The sequence below is a fragment of the Anopheles bellator genome, chromosome 1 (genome assembly GCF_943735745.2).
Source record: "Anopheles bellator chromosome 1, idAnoBellAS_SP24_06.2, whole genome shotgun sequence".
In the NCBI taxonomy this organism is placed as follows: domain Eukaryota; kingdom Metazoa; phylum Arthropoda; class Insecta; order Diptera; family Culicidae; genus Anopheles; species Anopheles bellator.
Window position 1 is genome coordinate 3398300 of NC_071285.1, and position 17717 is coordinate 3416016.

At 47.9% G+C, this 17717-nt stretch overlaps 4 protein-coding genes across 4 annotated transcripts in view; 1 reads left to right on the plus strand and 3 right to left on the minus strand.

Annotated features, from left to right (window-relative positions):
• Positions 1-1606, minus strand: part of LOC131206660 (zinc finger protein 286A-like) — a 3644-nt gene extending 2038 nt beyond the window's left edge. Inside the window, exons 1-3 of the mRNA XM_058199319.1 lie at positions 1559-1606; positions 1391-1505; positions 60-1314 (exon numbers count right to left, since the gene is read on the minus strand). Coding sequence (XP_058055302.1) covers positions 60-1314; positions 1391-1505; positions 1559-1599 — 1411 coding nt within the window. The 5' untranslated portion in view covers positions 1600-1606. The remainder of the gene's footprint in view (positions 1-59; positions 1315-1390; positions 1506-1558) is intronic.
• Positions 1607-2142: 536 nt separating this feature from the next.
• Positions 2143-4404, minus strand: LOC131205463 (H/ACA ribonucleoprotein complex subunit 4). Its single transcript, XM_058197571.1, has 2 exons — positions 4295-4404; positions 2143-4196 (listed from the first exon to the last, which is right to left on the minus strand). Exons 1-2 carry the CDS (start codon positions 4302-4304, stop codon positions 2653-2655), a joined length of 1554 nt encoding a protein of 517 aa, XP_058053554.1. The 5' UTR covers positions 4305-4404; the 3' UTR covers positions 2143-2652.
• Positions 4405-4842: 438 nt separating this feature from the next.
• Positions 4843-8428, plus strand: LOC131206553 (stromal membrane-associated protein 1). The gene is made up of 2 exons (XM_058199142.1): positions 4843-4953; positions 5947-8428. The coding sequence occupies exon 2, from the start codon at positions 6016-6018 to the stop codon at positions 7642-7644; it is 1629 nt and encodes a 542-aa protein (XP_058055125.1). The 5' UTR covers positions 4843-4953; positions 5947-6015; the 3' UTR covers positions 7645-8428.
• Positions 8225-10337, minus strand: LOC131206554 (nuclear inhibitor of protein phosphatase 1). The gene is made up of 5 exons (XM_058199144.1): positions 10177-10337; positions 9894-10108; positions 9606-9823; positions 8906-9539; positions 8225-8837 (listed from the first exon to the last, which is right to left on the minus strand). Exons 1-5 carry the CDS (start codon positions 10203-10205, stop codon positions 8731-8733), a joined length of 1203 nt encoding a protein of 400 aa, XP_058055127.1. The 5' UTR covers positions 10206-10337; the 3' UTR covers positions 8225-8730.
• Between the last annotated feature and the right edge of the window lie 7380 nt (positions 10338-17717).

The following is a 17717-nucleotide window of genomic DNA, read 5'->3' on the forward strand; positions in this document are numbered from 1 at the left end:
ATCCTTGTTGTGAATTTTCGTATGTCGAATGAGTTTTTCTTTCGCATAAAAAGCTTTGCCACAGTCGTTACACTGGAATGGCTTTTCGCCGGTGTGCGTCCTTATGTGAATCTTTAGTACAAATGACGTCGGGAACTTTTTAGGACACTGAGGACATTGATGGACTTTTGTAGACACTGATTCTGATGTTGTTGATTCTTTCTTGTGAATTCTAGTGTGCTGTACCAGAATGCTTTTGTCATGGAACGCTTTGCCACAGACATTACACTCGAAGGGCTTCTCACCGGTGTGTGTCTTAATGTGATTCTCTAGTTGAGTATGCTCTGGGAACTTTTGTGGACAACAAGGACATTTATGTTCTTGGTCCTTGTTATGAATTTCAGCGTGGCTCTTCAACATTCTTTTCGAGTGAAACGTTGCGCCACAGACCTCACACTGGAATGGCTCCTCACCGGAGTGCCAGTGAATGTGATTCTTTAGAAAACCTGCAAACGCGAACGTTCGCGGACAGTGCGGACACTGATGGTGGTTTTGCTTGGTTCTGTGAGCATCAGTTTTAATTTTTGAGTCATGCTCTGGCGACTCTGGAGACTCTGCTACGGTGATATCTTGTTGGGGACTTCGGTGTTCATTCGACGGCAGCAGTTGCTGCTCGTCAACCGTCGAGACAGATGGACGACAAGCATATTCGGAATCCTCCTCAGCACTAGCATTCATTTGACTCAATGTAGAGCCTTCGGCGCCATGCGTGATACAAGAATTGGACACCCCGATGGACGTGTGGTTTTGATCCTTAATTGATACAGAGTCGTTATGATACGTAATGGCCTTCCCAGCCATACAAGCTTCCCCTTGAATTTTACAGTTGAAGTTGAAAGGATCCATTTGGAGAATGTTATGCTTATGTTCCGTTTCCGATGATTGTACTTGTTGCTCGTCCATTGATTCTCGTTTCAAAAGGGTGTCCAGTGATACTTCCTCCGCCTCAAACAAATCGTCACGATTATAATAATCGCATATGTTGCTTGTATCTTCTATATTAGAAAGCGTTTCACTCGACTGATAATCCTCTTCAGAATCTTCTGCGAACACCTCACTTTTGATCCACACCGATTCAACGCCATCAGTTTGGTATATGTTCGGATGTTTCGCAGTTTGCTCGGCAACGGTCAAATGGGTTGTGTCCAATACTTCGCGAAATCGTTCGACTTTTTCATTCTTCAGGACGCATAGGCAGCGAAATTTATCCAAAGAATCCAAAAGTGATTCGCAGGCCGAACACAAATACGATGGAAATTCGGGCAATAGTTTCATCTGTAAAAAGATAGATAGCATGTTATAATCATTGCTAAGAAAGCAAGAGTAACTTCTATTTAAGAAGGCATATTACCTCAACCTGCGTACTGGCGAATATTTGTTGCAAAAGATATGCGCCTCGTTCATCGGAAGTTATGGGCTCCAAAGCGCCATCCGTCGATAGGCACATTCGACATATAGGCGTGGTTCTGGAAAGAAATGTGCTGTTATACATATTGATTCTTGTTTACCGTTAACTTACTCGGCTGAAAATGGATCTTTAGAAGGGTTAGAAGTGCTCATGACGAAAGTAAATTTTTTCGCGCTGCGAATGTTTACCAAACAAACTAGTTTTATCCGATTGTCCATTGTCGATTTTTGACAGCTTGACTGACAGCAAAACGCGCTAACTCACTGGTGCTGTGAGTAGCATCGATGCTGTCAATTCAATCATTCGAACGAAATGGTGTCCAACGGATGTTGCAGTTCACAATTTATTTCATTGTTGAGTGAAGCAAGAAAATAAAACTTCTCTTAAGGTTACACATGAAACGGAGTTATTTCTTATTGCTGTTCTGAGCAAGATGTTGAAAATTTAACATCAGGGAAAGTTGGAGGAGGATCGTTGAACTTTATTTTATTCATCCTTCGCCATTACGGCTCCCGTGTTATTTTTTAATAGTAATGTTCTTTATTGAAGAACTAGTGTGTCCAGACCCCCGACACGTTCCTTTTCAAGCAACCCTTAGGCTGGGCTCTGGACCCTTCGGCTCCCGTGTTATCGTGTTGTAAATCGTAGCTCTACAAATAATGAACTAAGTGGCCTGTGTGAGAGCCTGATAAGTTTCTACCAAATGTTGTACCGGTCTTCTGGAATGAAACGTTTGCAGGTTAACAGCATTTGAAGCAATAAAATAATCACAGATATTAATTTACATTTCAAATTTTATTCCTTAACGGTATACTTTTAGACACTTCTTTTCAGTATAGTTCAAACAAACAAGTCCAGGAAAATGCTCTTTTTAAATGCGTGGTCTCGCTTTCCTCGCAAATAAAATATGGAACACGCGAGACCGGCTCTACACTCTGCCAGTTTTGAAGTAATAGATTCCAGTCGTTCACTGTTCACGTTCAATACTTCAGTATCTCCAAAAAAATCCCAAAGAAATGATAAAATTCCCTGTGACTAAAGGTTGTATGAGTAAAAAAGAACAGTTGTACAAACATTGTACATCAGCAGTTAACTAAAAATACGGTGCAGGCCATCCTGCAAATAGCGGCATTGGATCAATTGCTGCAACTTCATTGGTTACCGCTTTTCGTCGTAGCAAAAAATAAATGGTTTCTTTAGTACCACTACTCGTCCCCTTCTGGACGATCCTTTTTGTCCTTCTTCTTTTTCTTTTTTTCTTTTTTCGACTCCTCTTCGCCATCGGCTTCCCCGGAAAACGTTTGGTCCACTGCGTCACCGGCCTCTTCGGCGTCTTTCTTTTGCTTCTTCTTTTTCTTTTTCTTTTGCTCGCTGCCGTCATCGGCAGCTTCGGAGAGCGCCGCGTTATCAGCGGATGTATCACCGACACTTAGTTTCCGCTTCCCACCGGACAGGTCGTCGGCCGTGACGCTGTTACCGTTGGCTGTTCGATTGAAGTCAGTGTAGCCGGTGAGCCACTCCTTGGGAGTGTTCTCGTTCGGCTTGCCGTATTTGTCCAGCTTTCCGGCAGCGATGAGTTGCTTCTTCATCGATGCTTTCGGTCCCAAACCCCACTTACGGGGATAGGTATCGCGTTCCATAATTACGCGTTTAATCTTCGCTACGACGCCATGATCGCAGCTGGCCATTGTGGCCGTGGTCATGAGGGCGATGGCCAGTGCCACGGCTTCGCCCTTCGAGGTAACGATCACAATCTCTTGATCAAGCTCTATTCCATCCTCGTAGCGTAGTACGCCCGGCAGTAAGATCTTTGCTCCATAGCAAACCGCATTCACCGAACTGTCTTTCATGATGATGCGTTTGTGGCCCACAAGCAGTCCTTCCAGGGGTTTTATCACCCGACGCAGCATCGACTCGTCTTTGTGGTTTTCGTACAAGTACTGCGCGTCGATCACGTCGTGCATCGTTACCATGCCGTCCTTTTCGGACTGAATGCCGGAACGGGAGCGCCGCAGTTCCAGCATCTGACCACCGACGCCAAGAACCAGTCCCAGATGGACGCACATCGTTCGAATGTACGAACCAGCTTCACAACTGACCCAAAACACACCCATGTTGCGCTGGTCATCGTAGTCCAGCAGCTTCGACTCGTACACGGTTCGCACGCGTAGCTGACGCTTTACCGCGGATATTAACGGGGGCCGTTGAAATAGTGCACCGCGCAGTTTCTCTAACCCCTGCGTTACTTTGGCGACCTTCTCTACGGCCGAATGAAGCTTAAAAATGGCCACGTACTCCTTGCCGGCACTTTGCTGGCTTTTAGCCAAGCGAGTCGTGCGGTCGATGCAAACGATCAGACAACCACTAGTCTTCGGGTCGAGCGTTCCCGAATGGCCCGTTTTGTCGACCTTCAGAATCTTCTTAATCCACGCCACAACCTCGTGCGAGCTCGGATTGGACGGTTTGTCCAAGTTGATAAAACCGGCACTGACGTAGTCCTTTATTTTACGATTCAGCGGCGAAGATCCAAACGGCAGCGGGGTGTAGTGGTTGGTGCGCACGTTCAGGCGGTCAAAGTTTTTCAACAAAAGGGGCCACTTGGACGTATCCAGACGGGAAATCGCCTCCGAGGGTTTTAACTGAAAGTCGCCGGACTTCTGCAGCTCTCCCAAGTTTTCAATCTCTTCCGCGTCGGGTTCCTGCTTGATCTTCTTCTTCTTTTTCTCCTTCTTAATTGGGGAAGGCATATCTGCAAACACAGTCGGTTGGTAAATCGACCCGTACAATAACGAAACCAACGGCAATTGCAACCCAAAGCTTGTCCTGTAAGAACTGCACGTGACTTACCCACTTCCATGGTAAAGATGGCCTTGTTTAACGATTTCTTTCAACAAAATTCAATTGTTCTGCGTGCACGCGTTTGGTTCCAATCACACACACGAGGCCGGGAATTCAGATGTGACAGCTAAGCTGGGAATTGTTTCGAGGTTAGAAAACGGGGGGAAAAGGCAAGATATACGAGGCGAGTCTTTTCTTTCATACACATGGCGTGGCTGAGTGGTTTGTTTTCATACCGTGAGTGGTCTGGCCAAGGTAAACACAGCTTTGGTTCATTCGATGGTGCAACTTCAAACTTTACACACATCGATTCAATGGAAAATGTTGGACGACTGAAAGAAAACAGAGCCATGTTTAGAGATATTCCACAAGTAACTGAAAATCAGAACTTTCGAAAGATGTTCGAAATGCGAAAAAGCAAAAACCATCGACGGAATAAACGATGGAATGTCGAAGTCGACAATAGCGACTGTGAGAATGACAGATCAGAATGTTTGACGTTAAGTGAACGTGTCCAGAAGCACAAGAAGAAGAAGAAGAAGTGTGCGGGGTTGAAACGCGAAAGTTACTACAAGAAAGTGATATCCGTGATTTCGTGATTCATCTGCGAAAAGTGTTTAATAGATTGCTGAAGAACATATACATCTTTGATAAATATCCACACAAAGGTACGATGAAAACAAAACCGCTGCTCTGCAGAAAGGGTTTCTCTCTGTCCGCCCCTATTCTAGAGTTTCTTACTCAATCTGCTTTTTCATGACTGAAGTTCTGTTTTGAAACCATTGTTCTTTGCGGAACACGTCTTTCTTTGGAACACAATGCACCGTGGCACAAATAGCTAGTGCCTAACCCAACGCGAAAAGAAATAAATCTAGTTCTGTGAGTTATCACACTAACTGGAGTGGCTGTGATTGTTTTTGTTGTCCACCAGTGCTCTATCCCACTTACTTTCTCCGCACTGGAAAGGAAACCGCGAGTCGATTGTGAAACTATGAGAAAAATGTTAAAGAAGCCTTTAAAGAGAAGTACTTCTGGTTCAGCTGTCCTTGACGAAAGGATTAGCCCTGAGTGATCGGGAACTGCCTGCAGATGTTATCTCGCGTTGCAGTGCTAAAATTACTTCATGGCCATGGTTGATGCTGAAAGAGGACACAGTCTTTCCCCTCTTTCAGAATGTACGCCATTGTCTGCCGCACAATGAGCAGTGCGCGTTATGGAGAAAATTTTTGCCAAGCATGAAAGAAGCGCAAAGGCCAAAAAACAAAAGACTGTATTCCAAAGCAAGGGTTTTCTATCACTCGTGAAAGTTCACTCATCATTACTCATGGATTTCGTCGCCTACTGAAATTCGAAAAGCGTTCACTTGGTAGCGATAAGGCGACGAACGAAGACATACGAGCAACGGAATATTAATTGGCTTTTATCACTATCGTTCAGCACTTTCGCCTATCGTTGTGCCTGGTGGAACCCCGTTAGTTTGAGCCTTGGTACACAGTAATGCAGAGCCTGACTACGGCATAAGCACAATGCTTTTGTTGCCGATTGTGTAACAAATACTCTTAAATAAACTGTGCTATGTTTTGAAATAATGTTTTTTCTTTCTTTTGCATCGCCGCGCGGACGGATGGACCACGGTTAATCCTTTCGTTGCCTGCACGCAGATAAGGGGCGACGATAAAGCTGTAACCACGGATAAGAAGCGCAGAGAACGCGACCGCAAACAGGGCGAGATGAGCAGAAAGAATGAATCGGAAAGACAGAAGCAGATACAAGAAAAATGTCAAATACTTCTTACCAAGATGCTCCGGGATGACGACAACAAGTACTGTGTCGACTGTGACGCGAAAGGGCCACGGTGGGCTTCCTGGAATTTGGGAGTTTTCCTTTGCATCCGATGCGCCGGCATTCATCGGAATCTGGGCGTACATATAAGCCGGGTGAAGTCGGTCAATCTGGACAGCTGGACACCGGAGCAGGTGGTCTCACTGGAACAGATGGGCAACTCCCGGGCCCGTGCCGTATACGAAGCGATGGTTCCGGATGGTTTCAGGCGCCCCCAAACTGATTCTGCCTTGGAGAGCTTCATCCGTGCAAAGTACGAACACAAAAAGTATTTGGCCCGCGAATGGGTTCCTCCACCGCCACCGAAGGTGGATTGGGATCGTGAGATTGACGAAGAAATTGAGCGACAGAAGCGCAAGAAAAAGACTTCCTCGACCGCAACTGGAACTGGATCTGGCGGTGGCCTTTCACTGTCCTCACCACTGGGACCAGGCACCGAGAAAAAGAGTACGGCATCCAGCAACGCATCTTCCGGAGGGACCTCGGGCGGATCATCGTCTGTGCCAAAGTTGAAAGCACCAGCCAGCAGCCTGAAATCGTCCAGCCGGAATTCATCTTCGTCCGAAGGTGGTGCGACGCAATCGTCCAGCGCGGCCAACAGTAGTGACGCAGCCGGAACGGTGGCCGCGGTCAACTCCAGTGCCGGAGCAGATCTACTGGGGCTGTCGTTGGGTGAAGGAAGTACGAACAGTATTACCGCAACGAGCAAGTCGGCCAACGGTGTCGCTGCTGTGTCGGCGAACAATAACGGGTTGGATTTATTGGAACGAACAAACGCAGCCACGGACGATTTGGCCAAAGCGGAAGCCGATTTTTTTAATCAATCAAGCGGGACGGGTATCGGAGCGGACACAGGTGGAAAGCTGACGAAGGATAAAATCATGGCCCTGTATGGGTCGGCCCCGGCTTCGGCGGGAGCGAGTGGAGGAGGTTTTAGTAGCGTCGCAGGTTTCGGTGGCTTTCAGCAGACCGTCGGCAGCACATTCCCCCCGGCAGCAAGTGCCGCAGCGGTCGGATTCAACAATGGACCGACGAGTGCGTTTGGGGCATTTCAGACGTTTCCGGTTGCCGCAGTTGGTGGTATGAACGGTGCACCTGGTGGCCAGTACATGATGGGTGGCGGAGTACCGCACGGGCAGATGATATACAACAACATGGCAAATGGAGCGGGAGCGGCCGCTGGTATGGTTCCGCCGTCCATGTTCCCTCCACAACCGCAGGCGGTGCACGCACACGGGATGATTCCGCCATTCGGTGCAATGCCACCGTACGGGACGAATAATCTTATCCACCAACAACATCCCGTTAATTCGCAGCACCAGCAGCAATCGGTGATGGGCCATTTCCCGAACATGGGAGCAGTTCCCATCGGAATGCAGCAACCACCGGTGGTCGGTGGAGTCCCGGCTTTTGCTACTTTTCCTAAATCCGTCCCGCAGCAACAGTCACAACCTGCCACCAGTGACAAGCTAAGCAATCAATTCGGCACGATGAGCATGCGCGACGTGTGGCAATAGAAAAACCAGTTCCCAATCTGACTCCCCGGTCCTGCGATTTGGATTTCGTGTCCGACTTACTTATCCTTTTCACTCCGGCCAACCGATGGATAATCTATTCCGTACGTAGAACGTATGACACACAATGTAGGACAATTATTCACTTAATAAGACAAAATTACCAACAGAGAAAGATGAAAATATTTAGAACACAATCTACACTCACACAAACCCTCAAAGTTCCACTCGGTCGATTCGTATTCGACGGTGTTCCGATATCATCATGCTAAGAAAAGGTTATTTTTCGGCGGCGAATACTTTCCGTTCCTCCGTTACGGAAGACTCGGGGCTTAGCGAGGCCGAATCAGATGGAAGCAAGAAACAGGTCACTATTAAAAATTTATAACTAAGGGAATATAATAAAAAAAATCGCTAAGGGCACTAACAAGAGAGGCCGTACGTTGGCGCAGTCTCGGTACATTTGAACGGTTTTTAGCTATTACATTGTTACTGATAGGAATCGTAATCCTTAGGAACTGTGCTGAAGGTATGAGAAAGGCTTCTGTGCAAACGCAGAAAAAGAGGAAAAACAATATACTAAATCGGATATTGCGTTTATTCGTTTTGCCGGTAGATAAAGAAATTGTCAATAAAGTATAACTTATGTGCAAGAGAGCGTTGATCAAATAAAACGCCGTTGTAATCGTCTAAGTGAATGTAGCAGAATAGTAAGTGGAGGAATCGTAGCGGTAACTGTGCAGAACATAGCGGGGACATGTGTAATGGCAAACAGAAGGAAAATAAATTGACCTTTGTATCTAGTGTGGTATTTAAAAATATAAGGACGCATTTGCTACAGCGTTTAATATTGTCCGTAGGGCAATCTCTTGAGAAAGGCAAACGAATTTTACCCCACAGAGGACCGATTCGAGCAATGCGTGCAACCGAGCAACGAGCAACCGGCAATTGTGTTTAAACGCTTTTATTCAAAAGCCATCTTCCTATGCTTCTGTACATTGTAAGGGGTTAAGGTAGAGTTAGCGAGAAGAAACGCATACAGCGACGGCTAATCCGTGTACACGTAAGTATGATGTTCGTAAAAGTTCCTTAAAAACTTCCCAATCCAAGCGGCTTTCGTCCAGGCCACTGTTCCTTGGCGTACTTCTTCTTCTTCGGTTCCTCAGACGTCTCGTTCGGTTTGTCGCCCAGATTGACTGCAGAAAAAGTGGACAAACGGGGCGGTTAAGAGCGGAAATGAATCTGTTTGCAGTGACTAACTTACCGTTGCTATTCAAACCACCGCCAGGCGCAGAGGAGTGTCCGGCTGTAGCGAAAACGTTGACGACGGCGGCAGTTTCACGGGGTGCTGCCGGGGTCGGGTTCACATCTGGCGCCGGATTGGGAAGCAGTATGCCCAGCTTCGTGGTCATACCACTCACCAGTGTGTCCATGTCGAAGCTTCGCCCATCGTGGCCGGCAACGGACGACGATGCTCCATCGGACGGATCGATGCCGTGGTAGAGACTCTGCGACTGATGGCTCTGCCCCGGCTGAATGGGATGATGCGGATGGAGGGGGAAGCCCGCCGGCTTGATACTGCAGGGGGGAGAAGTAATAATGCCCATACTGTTTTGTCCCTCCATTTTCGCTCGTTTCGCCGACACCGGTACCACGGTTGACTGGATTAGATTGCGGAAGCGTCCAATCGATGGGTCGATGTCTTCGGGATTGATAATAATTTCATCCTCGTTGAAGGCCACTCCTTTCCGCTTACGTTTTTTGTTCTTCTTATAAGAACCACCGCTGACCACGCCCGCACTACCGGGGCCACCAGCACCTCCGCTTGTGCCACTGTCATCAGAAATTCCCAACATGGATATGCGTCTGTTGTGCGCCGTGTTGTACTCGGTGAGATTCTGCAAGAAACGCAATCAACTATCACTATCCGTGAAATCGATGTGTTCGACTTCGTGGCCACCTACATCCAGCTCGGTTTGGCTTTCCGGTAGTCCCAGAAATGTACCGTCACTGGTGTCCATCATGGGAATATCTTCCATGATGTTTGTTCGCGACCCCACAGTGGGTCTTTCGCGGAGAATGTAATGGCGTGTGGAAGCACCGAAACTAAACTGACTGTTAATCTGCAACTGCGTAGGTTTGTGGCCCTCCAGCCGAACTGATCCAATGAACGTTCCGTGTGCTGCAAACAAAGGCAAAAAAACGATTGAAAAGCGCCGATTTGGCAAACGAGGATGCGGACGTCCACTTACTGCTGCCCAAATCTACTAAATAAGCAATGTGAAGATGTTTGTGGTAGACGAATGCAGCATGTACACGGGAGCATGAAGCGTGATCAATGCAGAAATCGTTCATCTGAGGATTGCGCCCGAATAGATAGCACCGTTTTTCATCGATCATCAGCTTCTGAATCAACTTGTCCTCCTTCATCACATCCAGATGAAGACCAGTGGGAGGCTTGCCGGCCCTGAAAAGTAGTGTTGCGCTATCGTTATCGGCCAGTCTGTGTTTTGGATGCAGTGTTCCGATGCCTACCACGAAGGAATTTCATAGTGATTGGACATTTCACACTTGGCCTTTTTCGAGCTCCCGCGCGTGGGTTGTTAAAAATGCTCAACCAACAAACACACGGCATCCATTTCACCGAAAACCCAAAGTTACGGAAAGATATTTGGTATTTTTCCAACAAAAGCTTTTCGCGGATGTCGGTTTTTGACGTTTCGGCTTTAGCCCGAAATGTCACAATGATCTTCAATAAACTGCAGGAATGCCCAAAACCTTTGGTTTCAAAACACAATCCCAAGTTATTTATACTTTCCTTTATCCTTATCCTTATCCTTTATACTTATCCTTTTGTCGCTCATAGTGAATTGAAGGGTCGAATCTTGACTTTTTCAATCGAATCCTCCGAGGAAATTTACGTTGTTGAAGTCCGTTTCGAACTCAAACTCTTGATCCGGTGTGGTTATAAACCGCACTTTGTCACTTTGTCAGCGCAGAGAAACGAGAGAGAGAGAGAGGTTTGGGAACCTGAACGAGAAAAACAGAGCCCGGGAACGCCAAAACGCTAAAAGTGTAATTTGAATGTGGCAACACACGGTAAAATGTGTGTTCTATTAAATTCGGACTGATTCGCGTTTCGGAATGAAAATTACCGTCGTGGTGAAGTTTGTGAGTGCATTTTGTTTGATAGATCAATCTTTTCGCTTCCGGGATGTTTGTTCGTAGGTACGAATGCCGAATGCCAACGTGACCCCTTCTGGCGGAAGGCAGGTTCCCTTTCGGGATTTAGCTAGCCCACTTGGCTAAACGACGATGGTGGCCATATCGTCGAAGTGTGCGTGCGCCGAAGAAAGCCCGTCTGCCGCCGAGAGAAACGCAATCTGCCTGCGGCCGATTATAGAACACGGAAAAAAGAAAGCACCTTTTCGTCGTCGGCCATCAGAGTAGGTTCCGTGGATAGTGTTGATAGGGCATTTCTACCACGTCGACTATGACGGATAGTTCGCTTGGATGCCAATTTCCAAAGTCACAGGACGAGTGCGAAAACAATATTCTGTGTTGCGGCAGTGCGTTGGGGGAAACGAAATCGCCAGATCATTGTTGCGGGGGCAGTAAAATCCCGAAGCGAGCGCCGAGCGAAAGTGGTACCGGTTTTGTGTGTTTCATGTGTCGTGGTGGAGGAGATTGGTGTCAGGAATTGGTCTCTGGGACTGGTCTCTTCACCGACGAGTTCGCGTCACATTTGCATGCCGTAGCCACACTCTAGGGGTAGCAGGCTGCTGCTGCGGGGCACTGAGTGATGGAAAAGCCAAATCCGGAATCTAACATCTCGAGCAGCCGCCGCCGCCGCCGCCGCCGCCGACTCGCGTCACCGGGTTCGATGGGATGGAAAATTGCTCATGAATGAAAAGTGTTTGTAGAAAAACGGGGGCCACTAGCGAGAGTGAGAGTGAAGAATAGTTTTCAGTCGGAGACGAGAAATCTCACCTACGGGATCCTGCCTTATTTATCCCACAATCGGTGCGACTGTGAACTGGTGTGTTTCTGTGTGCGTACTCTGTCCGATTACTGGGATCCCGTCGCGTCGCATCGCGTAGTTTATTTCGTTGTTTTGGCTCGCCTATTCAGTGCACGATCAAGTTGTGCGTTCCAAGCAGGCTGGGCAGTAAAATGTGGTAGTGCAAATCAGCAGGTTACGTCCGTCCGCTCGGGGGTTCCGCATGGTGTTTGTTTTGCTCGAAGGAAGCGCGTCGTGCGTTACTCAAGTGTTCCACGGTTTATTTCCATTTTTCAGTGTCAAAATCATCCCCGAGACCAGTGACGTGCGTGAACTTGTGGGTGCGTGAAACAATCCACCGCATCGGAAAGGGAACCTGCTCCGATTCCTTCAAGTGGCCACGTGAATCGTCGCATTCGGAGAGTGTGAGTGGAGATGTTATGAAATAGGTCTACTTTTCGCCAGCAACGACTTGTCTTAAGCCGAACAACCGAACCGCGTCGTGAGCCAAAGCACCATCATTGGCCATTCAAAACCGCGAGCAACATTTGCGTATCCGTGCCGTGCCGGGAGCCGCCGTCCGTGAGCTCCGCTGGAAGAGAATAAGGAATAAGGGTTGAGAAGACTATTACAATAGCACCAACACAGAGACACCCATAAAAGGTGAGCTAAATGGTAAAACGTGACCAACGGGTACCGAGAGGAGCCAGAGGGCGAAGCGAAGTGATGGGTTTTACTTTCGGCAAGTTAGAGCGACCGTACTTTATCTTCCTCTCGTGAGGCACTTTTCCGAACACGATATTGGTGGGGCCGCAAAGAAAACAGAAACGCGCATGAATTCCTGCTGCATGTATACACACTTGACCAGCTTGACCTTTGTATGTGTAGTCCGACCGTCGACTGCCAATGTCATTCATTATTATCGCTCACTACTGTTTCTTTTACTATCTATCCACTATCTCCTGAGTGCCCTAGCATCTGATGGCGTTTTTATCAATGTCGCAATCGAATTGGAGTTTCGATTGGCACTGATTTTGGGCAGGAACCTAAACAGACGTCGTTAATGACTCTCGCTTAGAGTAGAATCGATTGGCTCAAGGGCTGTGCTAGATTCCGACTCCATTGTACGAAATCTGCCGTTGCGCAAGAGGCGGTACCTTAGAGTGTACTCCCCCAGCATTACGTATTCACACCGGCAAATGGTTCGATTGCGTGCGTAGTTTCGTTGGTCAACGTGGCGAAGAGGCCACCATAAAGGTACGGGTTGAAGTCATCTATTATTTATTAACTCCTGGCCGCCGCCAAACGTATAAATTAGCTGCTGTGAAACACCGTCAGGACACAGACAGGCTAGTACACGAACTGGCCAACAGTAGAACCAAAGTCCACTCTCTGCGGCTACGAGATTCTGTGGCTGTGGCAAACACAATGTGCATTAACCGTGCAGCTTTTGTCCGCCATTCGCGTTCTGCGCGGTTCGTGTGTTGCGCCTATTGTGCATCACCGTGCGGACCCCGCCTGTGAATTGTTTTAATTCTGCGCCATTGTGTGGCCCGCGTTTTCTAACCGAACCTTGGTGTGAAGCATTTATTCATCCGCCGTGCGGTCCGCGAGATTTGAGCAAACATAAAATACAATTTTTGTCGGTTGGCCAAGAATTGGCATTGTTTGCGTCAGGGACGATTAGATTGTCTTCAAGTGCGTTGACGATCGCCAATCGACAATGATCGTCATCACTGTCCATTCCGTGGCCATCGTGGTGCTTCACTCACACCAAGCGGGTTCGTTGAAAAAAAAACGATTCAAATCATAGTCGTCCCACGCAAATTTGATGAAATTGATCTCGTTTGGCATCATGGGATCCGCCGTGTACCGCCGGGCACGCGGCCACCGCTCTCGGGCGGGCGCCTGCGACTAGTTTGTCGTGTCGCCTTTTATGTCGAGTCGACCGTGAGTCGAAGCGTGAATTCAAACAAAACCAAACACCACTCCGGCACGCAAGGTAAGTGGAAGTGACCTCATGCGCGCGCGGGCGCGGGCGCACACATGCAAGTGTGAGGCGCGCAAAGAGTTTGAGTAACCGGGTTAGTATCGGGCTTTGTGTCCACTCTGGCACCACAGTATGAGATCACACAATATTGGAGTGTGTGTTTTGGAATCATTCATCTGGTGCTTAAGTTTAGTTCGGATCGCCCCAATAGGAAGGTAAATTACGGCGACTGGTTTGGCGTCGAAATCTACGCACCGCGCGCGCGGATTGCAGTGCGCGAGTGCGCATTAACCTTACGCAGCAACCCATTTACCCGTCCGGGTGTCCCTCACATCATTCTTTGTTTTCCACCCATTTTACGGGCCGAAGACATTCCCGACCATCATTTCATAAACGCGGAATTGGGGTTGAGAGTGGTTGATGTTTTTGTTGAGTTTTACGGGATCGCACCGGTCGCGCCGCCTACGGGTTGTCCGCGATCTCCGTCTGCCGCGTCCATGTGTTAAATATACCTTCGACTGGTAGTGGTAGGGCGGACTCAAGTTGCTCAAGAGGAGCGCGAGTTATTTCTGTACGGACTTCTTCCTCCGCCGGGGGTCGGTAGAAAAGTGGTGCACTGCCGCTCCCGGCAAAAAGGGTCCAATTTTAGATTTACCATCAGATCGTCGTCCTAATTGCGAAGCGAAGAGGTGCGTACGAGGTGTGCACCGAATTTTTCGGGGGGAAGTTCATAAAAGTGGAGCGGAACACGGGCGAGGAATGTTGAAAGTAGTTCAAATTGATGAAACAAGACAGGTATTCTCATAGCGCAGAACGTGTCTCGCTGCTTGCCAGTTATCGATTGGTAAATGGCAAATTGAATTGAACTTTTCATTCAACACTCTTGGTGTTCTCGGCGCCGCGCCGCCGCCCTCTTGGCCGCAGGGTACATTAATTAAAATAAATATCCTTTTACGGGGAGTGGATCCCATTTGCTCTCCATGCTTATCAGTGCGCGCCCGTCAATCTGTAGCGTCGTCGCGCATAATCTGCTCCCAATTTGTCGCGCGTGGTTTCGACAAATGTGCGCGCCGACAGCAGGTCCGAGTCGAGGAGTAGCTCGCTTTGCTGAAGTGCGCATTCTCGCGGACGCGAGTGGTGCGGTACTGGCCGCGCGCGCACTGTATTAGGCCTGGCCGCGCGCTTCCTACATTGCGCCGCGCCACGCCGCGACTCGGAATGGCTGATTACTGTTGGACGTACGTCGGGCGAAGTTGGCGCTAAAAGTGCGAGCTTGAAAAGGTCCGCGCCGGACCCGGTCCGGTCCGGTGTGGTGAGGTGATCTTCTGAAGGCTTGTTGTCGGTAGTAGCGTCCTGCGTAGACAAATGAGTTAGTGGAAGAGACGCGAATTCCTTTCCGGGCGTCGTGTGGAATCAATCGGGTTGAATCACGGCGGACCCAGAGTGTGAAGGGGCCCTGAGTCGGACGATTCCTTTTATGAACCGCCCGCCCCGCGACGAATACATTATCGATGGCAAATGTGCATCTGATTAAACGAGCGCAGAGGCCAGTCACGTCATCGGAATGACAGTGATGCTATGCGCTTTAACCTAAAAACGTAGAATGCGGTTGCTCTACGGCTGCTCACGGTTGCTTGGTTGACACCCGACGTCCAGCTTACTTAACGGAGCGACACTCCAAATAGCTTTGACCAATTTTGTTCCAAATTTTTGCAGTGTTGCCATTGGCATTGCACGAGTGACAAAATCAAAGCAATCTTTTTGCGTTCAATCTCCATTCTTCTTCTGAAGCAGGTTGCTGAGATACAGCGGCGCACGCAGAGTAAGTTTAACAAATTGATTTTTACTCAACTGCAAATATGGTGGTGGCAGTTCGGAACAACCAGCTCGCGTCCCACTCAACTTGGACGGCTTGTTTGTAGCCGTCGTGTTTTGAAAAAAAGGTGAAGGATTAATTCGTTGATCCGAAGCCACTGGGAAGCATACAAGACGGTGGACGCCATTTTATTGGCTGGTGCCCGCTGCTGCTGCTTGAAGTTTGTAGGTAGGATACACAATGCAAAGTGCTGTCGAATGTATTATTTTATAAATTTACTAGCAGGCCCGGCGAACTTTGTTCCGCCCCAAAGGCAATTAGTAAGCAGGTTTTGGATTTTATGTAGTAAATATTTTTTATTATGATTAGCTTTCCTTTTTGTTCAGATCAGCACCTGAACCAGTTGTCACATAACCGGCCATGGTTTCGATTCCCGATACCGGCGTGCCAGAGGGAGTTGGCGCGGGACCAACAACCCCGTCCGTAAAAGCAAACCCTTACAGAAAGCATCAGAGATTAACATTGTCTCTGGTTCAGGCTAAGAGCGCTCAGCGTTTGTTGCCCAATAAGAAGAAGAAGAAACATAATACGTAGGAATAACTATAATAAGTTATTCTTCCACTATACTGTGTGTTATTAAAAAAAAAAAAAACTAAATACCTTGAATGTCGGATTAAATCCTCGTTCATTGATAATCTTTGCCCCAAATGACGTCATTTGGAAACAGCCATTGTAATTTCGAATGTTTTCCAGAAAATGACGTGATTCGGGAGTTTCGGAGTCAGTGGCGGAGTGGCGGAGTCAGTGAAGGCAATTTAACTTTTCCGCTGAGGCAGCACAATCCGGCCGTTTCTCCGGAAAATTTCAACGCATCACACTTATCACAATGAACGTTCATTGGCCCAATGCGAACGCTCTTATGCTCGCTGTACTTAGCGATGCAATTGTATCGAAACGCTGCCCGATACAAATCAGCTTCTTCTTCTGCAACAAAAACTGAGCGAATATTCAAATCGGCATCTTGTCGAAAATTATCTACTTGTGCGTTTCTATTTTTCGCTCGCCGATTTCTGTTTGCCAACCGAGTCCTTTCGCGAGCAATTTCTTTTTGTTCTTCAGTCATTTCATTCGCAACACTTCGCATAGTTTTTGCATTACGGCTTTGTCGGGAAAGATTCGACCGTCTTGGTCGCGGCATTGTTAAGGAAATGTATGAGGCACTTGTTATTCACTGTCCGGTATATCACGATACTACGCTGTGTTCGCGGGTTACTTCAATACATTTTGACAGTTATAAAAACGACAGCTGAGTAACAATAAAAAATTTCCAAATGTTCGAGAATGTGCGAGAGAGACTATCAAATCGTCAAAGTAATCGCACGAAAGAGACTCGCGAGAACATACGAAAGAGAGAGACTCAACCTTTGCTCGTAGTGACGCTCTCTGTCTGGCCTTTCTCGAGAAGGGAATGAAAACACGCGGTCGTGAGAGAGGGGTGGGGGGGCTTATTTTTGCTTGGGAGGAGGAGACGCTGCATTAGCGAGAAAGAGAGGCCAATAGTTATTTACTGTTGCGCGCTTTGTCTGCCGCGCTTGCTTGGGGTGAGGGAACGCTGCTTTAGCGAGAAAGAGAAGCCAACAATTGTTTGCTGTTACGCACTCTGTCTGTCTCGTTTCAGTACGAAGAAAAATCATTGTGCAGATTTATTGTGACACGGTCGGAATATAAAAAGTATCCTAAAGCCTTCCTTGGGTTCTAAGCTACCTCCACACCAATTTTCAGCCAGATCGGTTCAGTCGTTCTTGAGTTATGAATTGTGTAACCTTTAGGCGACTTTCTTTTATATATATAGATTGATTTGTTTTTCTCCGGTGTCGTTCACAATTCTGATCGACTTCATCTGGCCATCGGGCGTGACAAGAAGTGATTCCGTTGCTCCGCCAGTAGGCTATGGCAAAATCACTTAACGAAACCTCGTATATTACTTAAAACAGTTTGGCCTCGCGATTCGCGCAGTCTCTATCGTGACCACATTAACCGTTCCGGAATTGAAGGCGGTTGGAGGTGGTGGATGCTTGGAGAACCGACAGTTTATAGCGTGCTTATTTGCTTTTTTCAAGAACGCACAACACGCACCCCCGAAACACAAACGTCCAGACCCGGTGCGTCCTTGCCGGGTTTTGTCTCAGGGATTGATCAAATATGGAACCACGGCGCGTCGAGAAGTGCTTCACGCTCTTCAGACAACACAAATGAGGTAACAGCACATC

Bases quoted from the DNA above. Each gene is read 5' to 3' on its own strand.
- LOC131206553 (XM_058199142.1), top strand. From the start codon at position 6,016: ATGAGCAGAAAGAATGAATCGGAAAGACAGAAGCAGATACAAGAAAAA.
- LOC131206554 (XM_058199144.1), bottom strand. From the start codon at position 10,205: ATGTCCAATCACTATGAAATTCCTTCGTG. The intron at 9,824-9,893 runs GTAAGTGGACGT...CTTTGTTTGCAG, and splicing joins TTTAGTAGATTTGGGCAGCA to CACACGGAACGTTCATTGGA. The intron at 8,838-8,905 runs GTAAGTTAGTCA...CTTTTTCTGCAG, and splicing joins CGGTGGTTTGAATAGCAACG to TCAATCTGGGCGACAAACCG.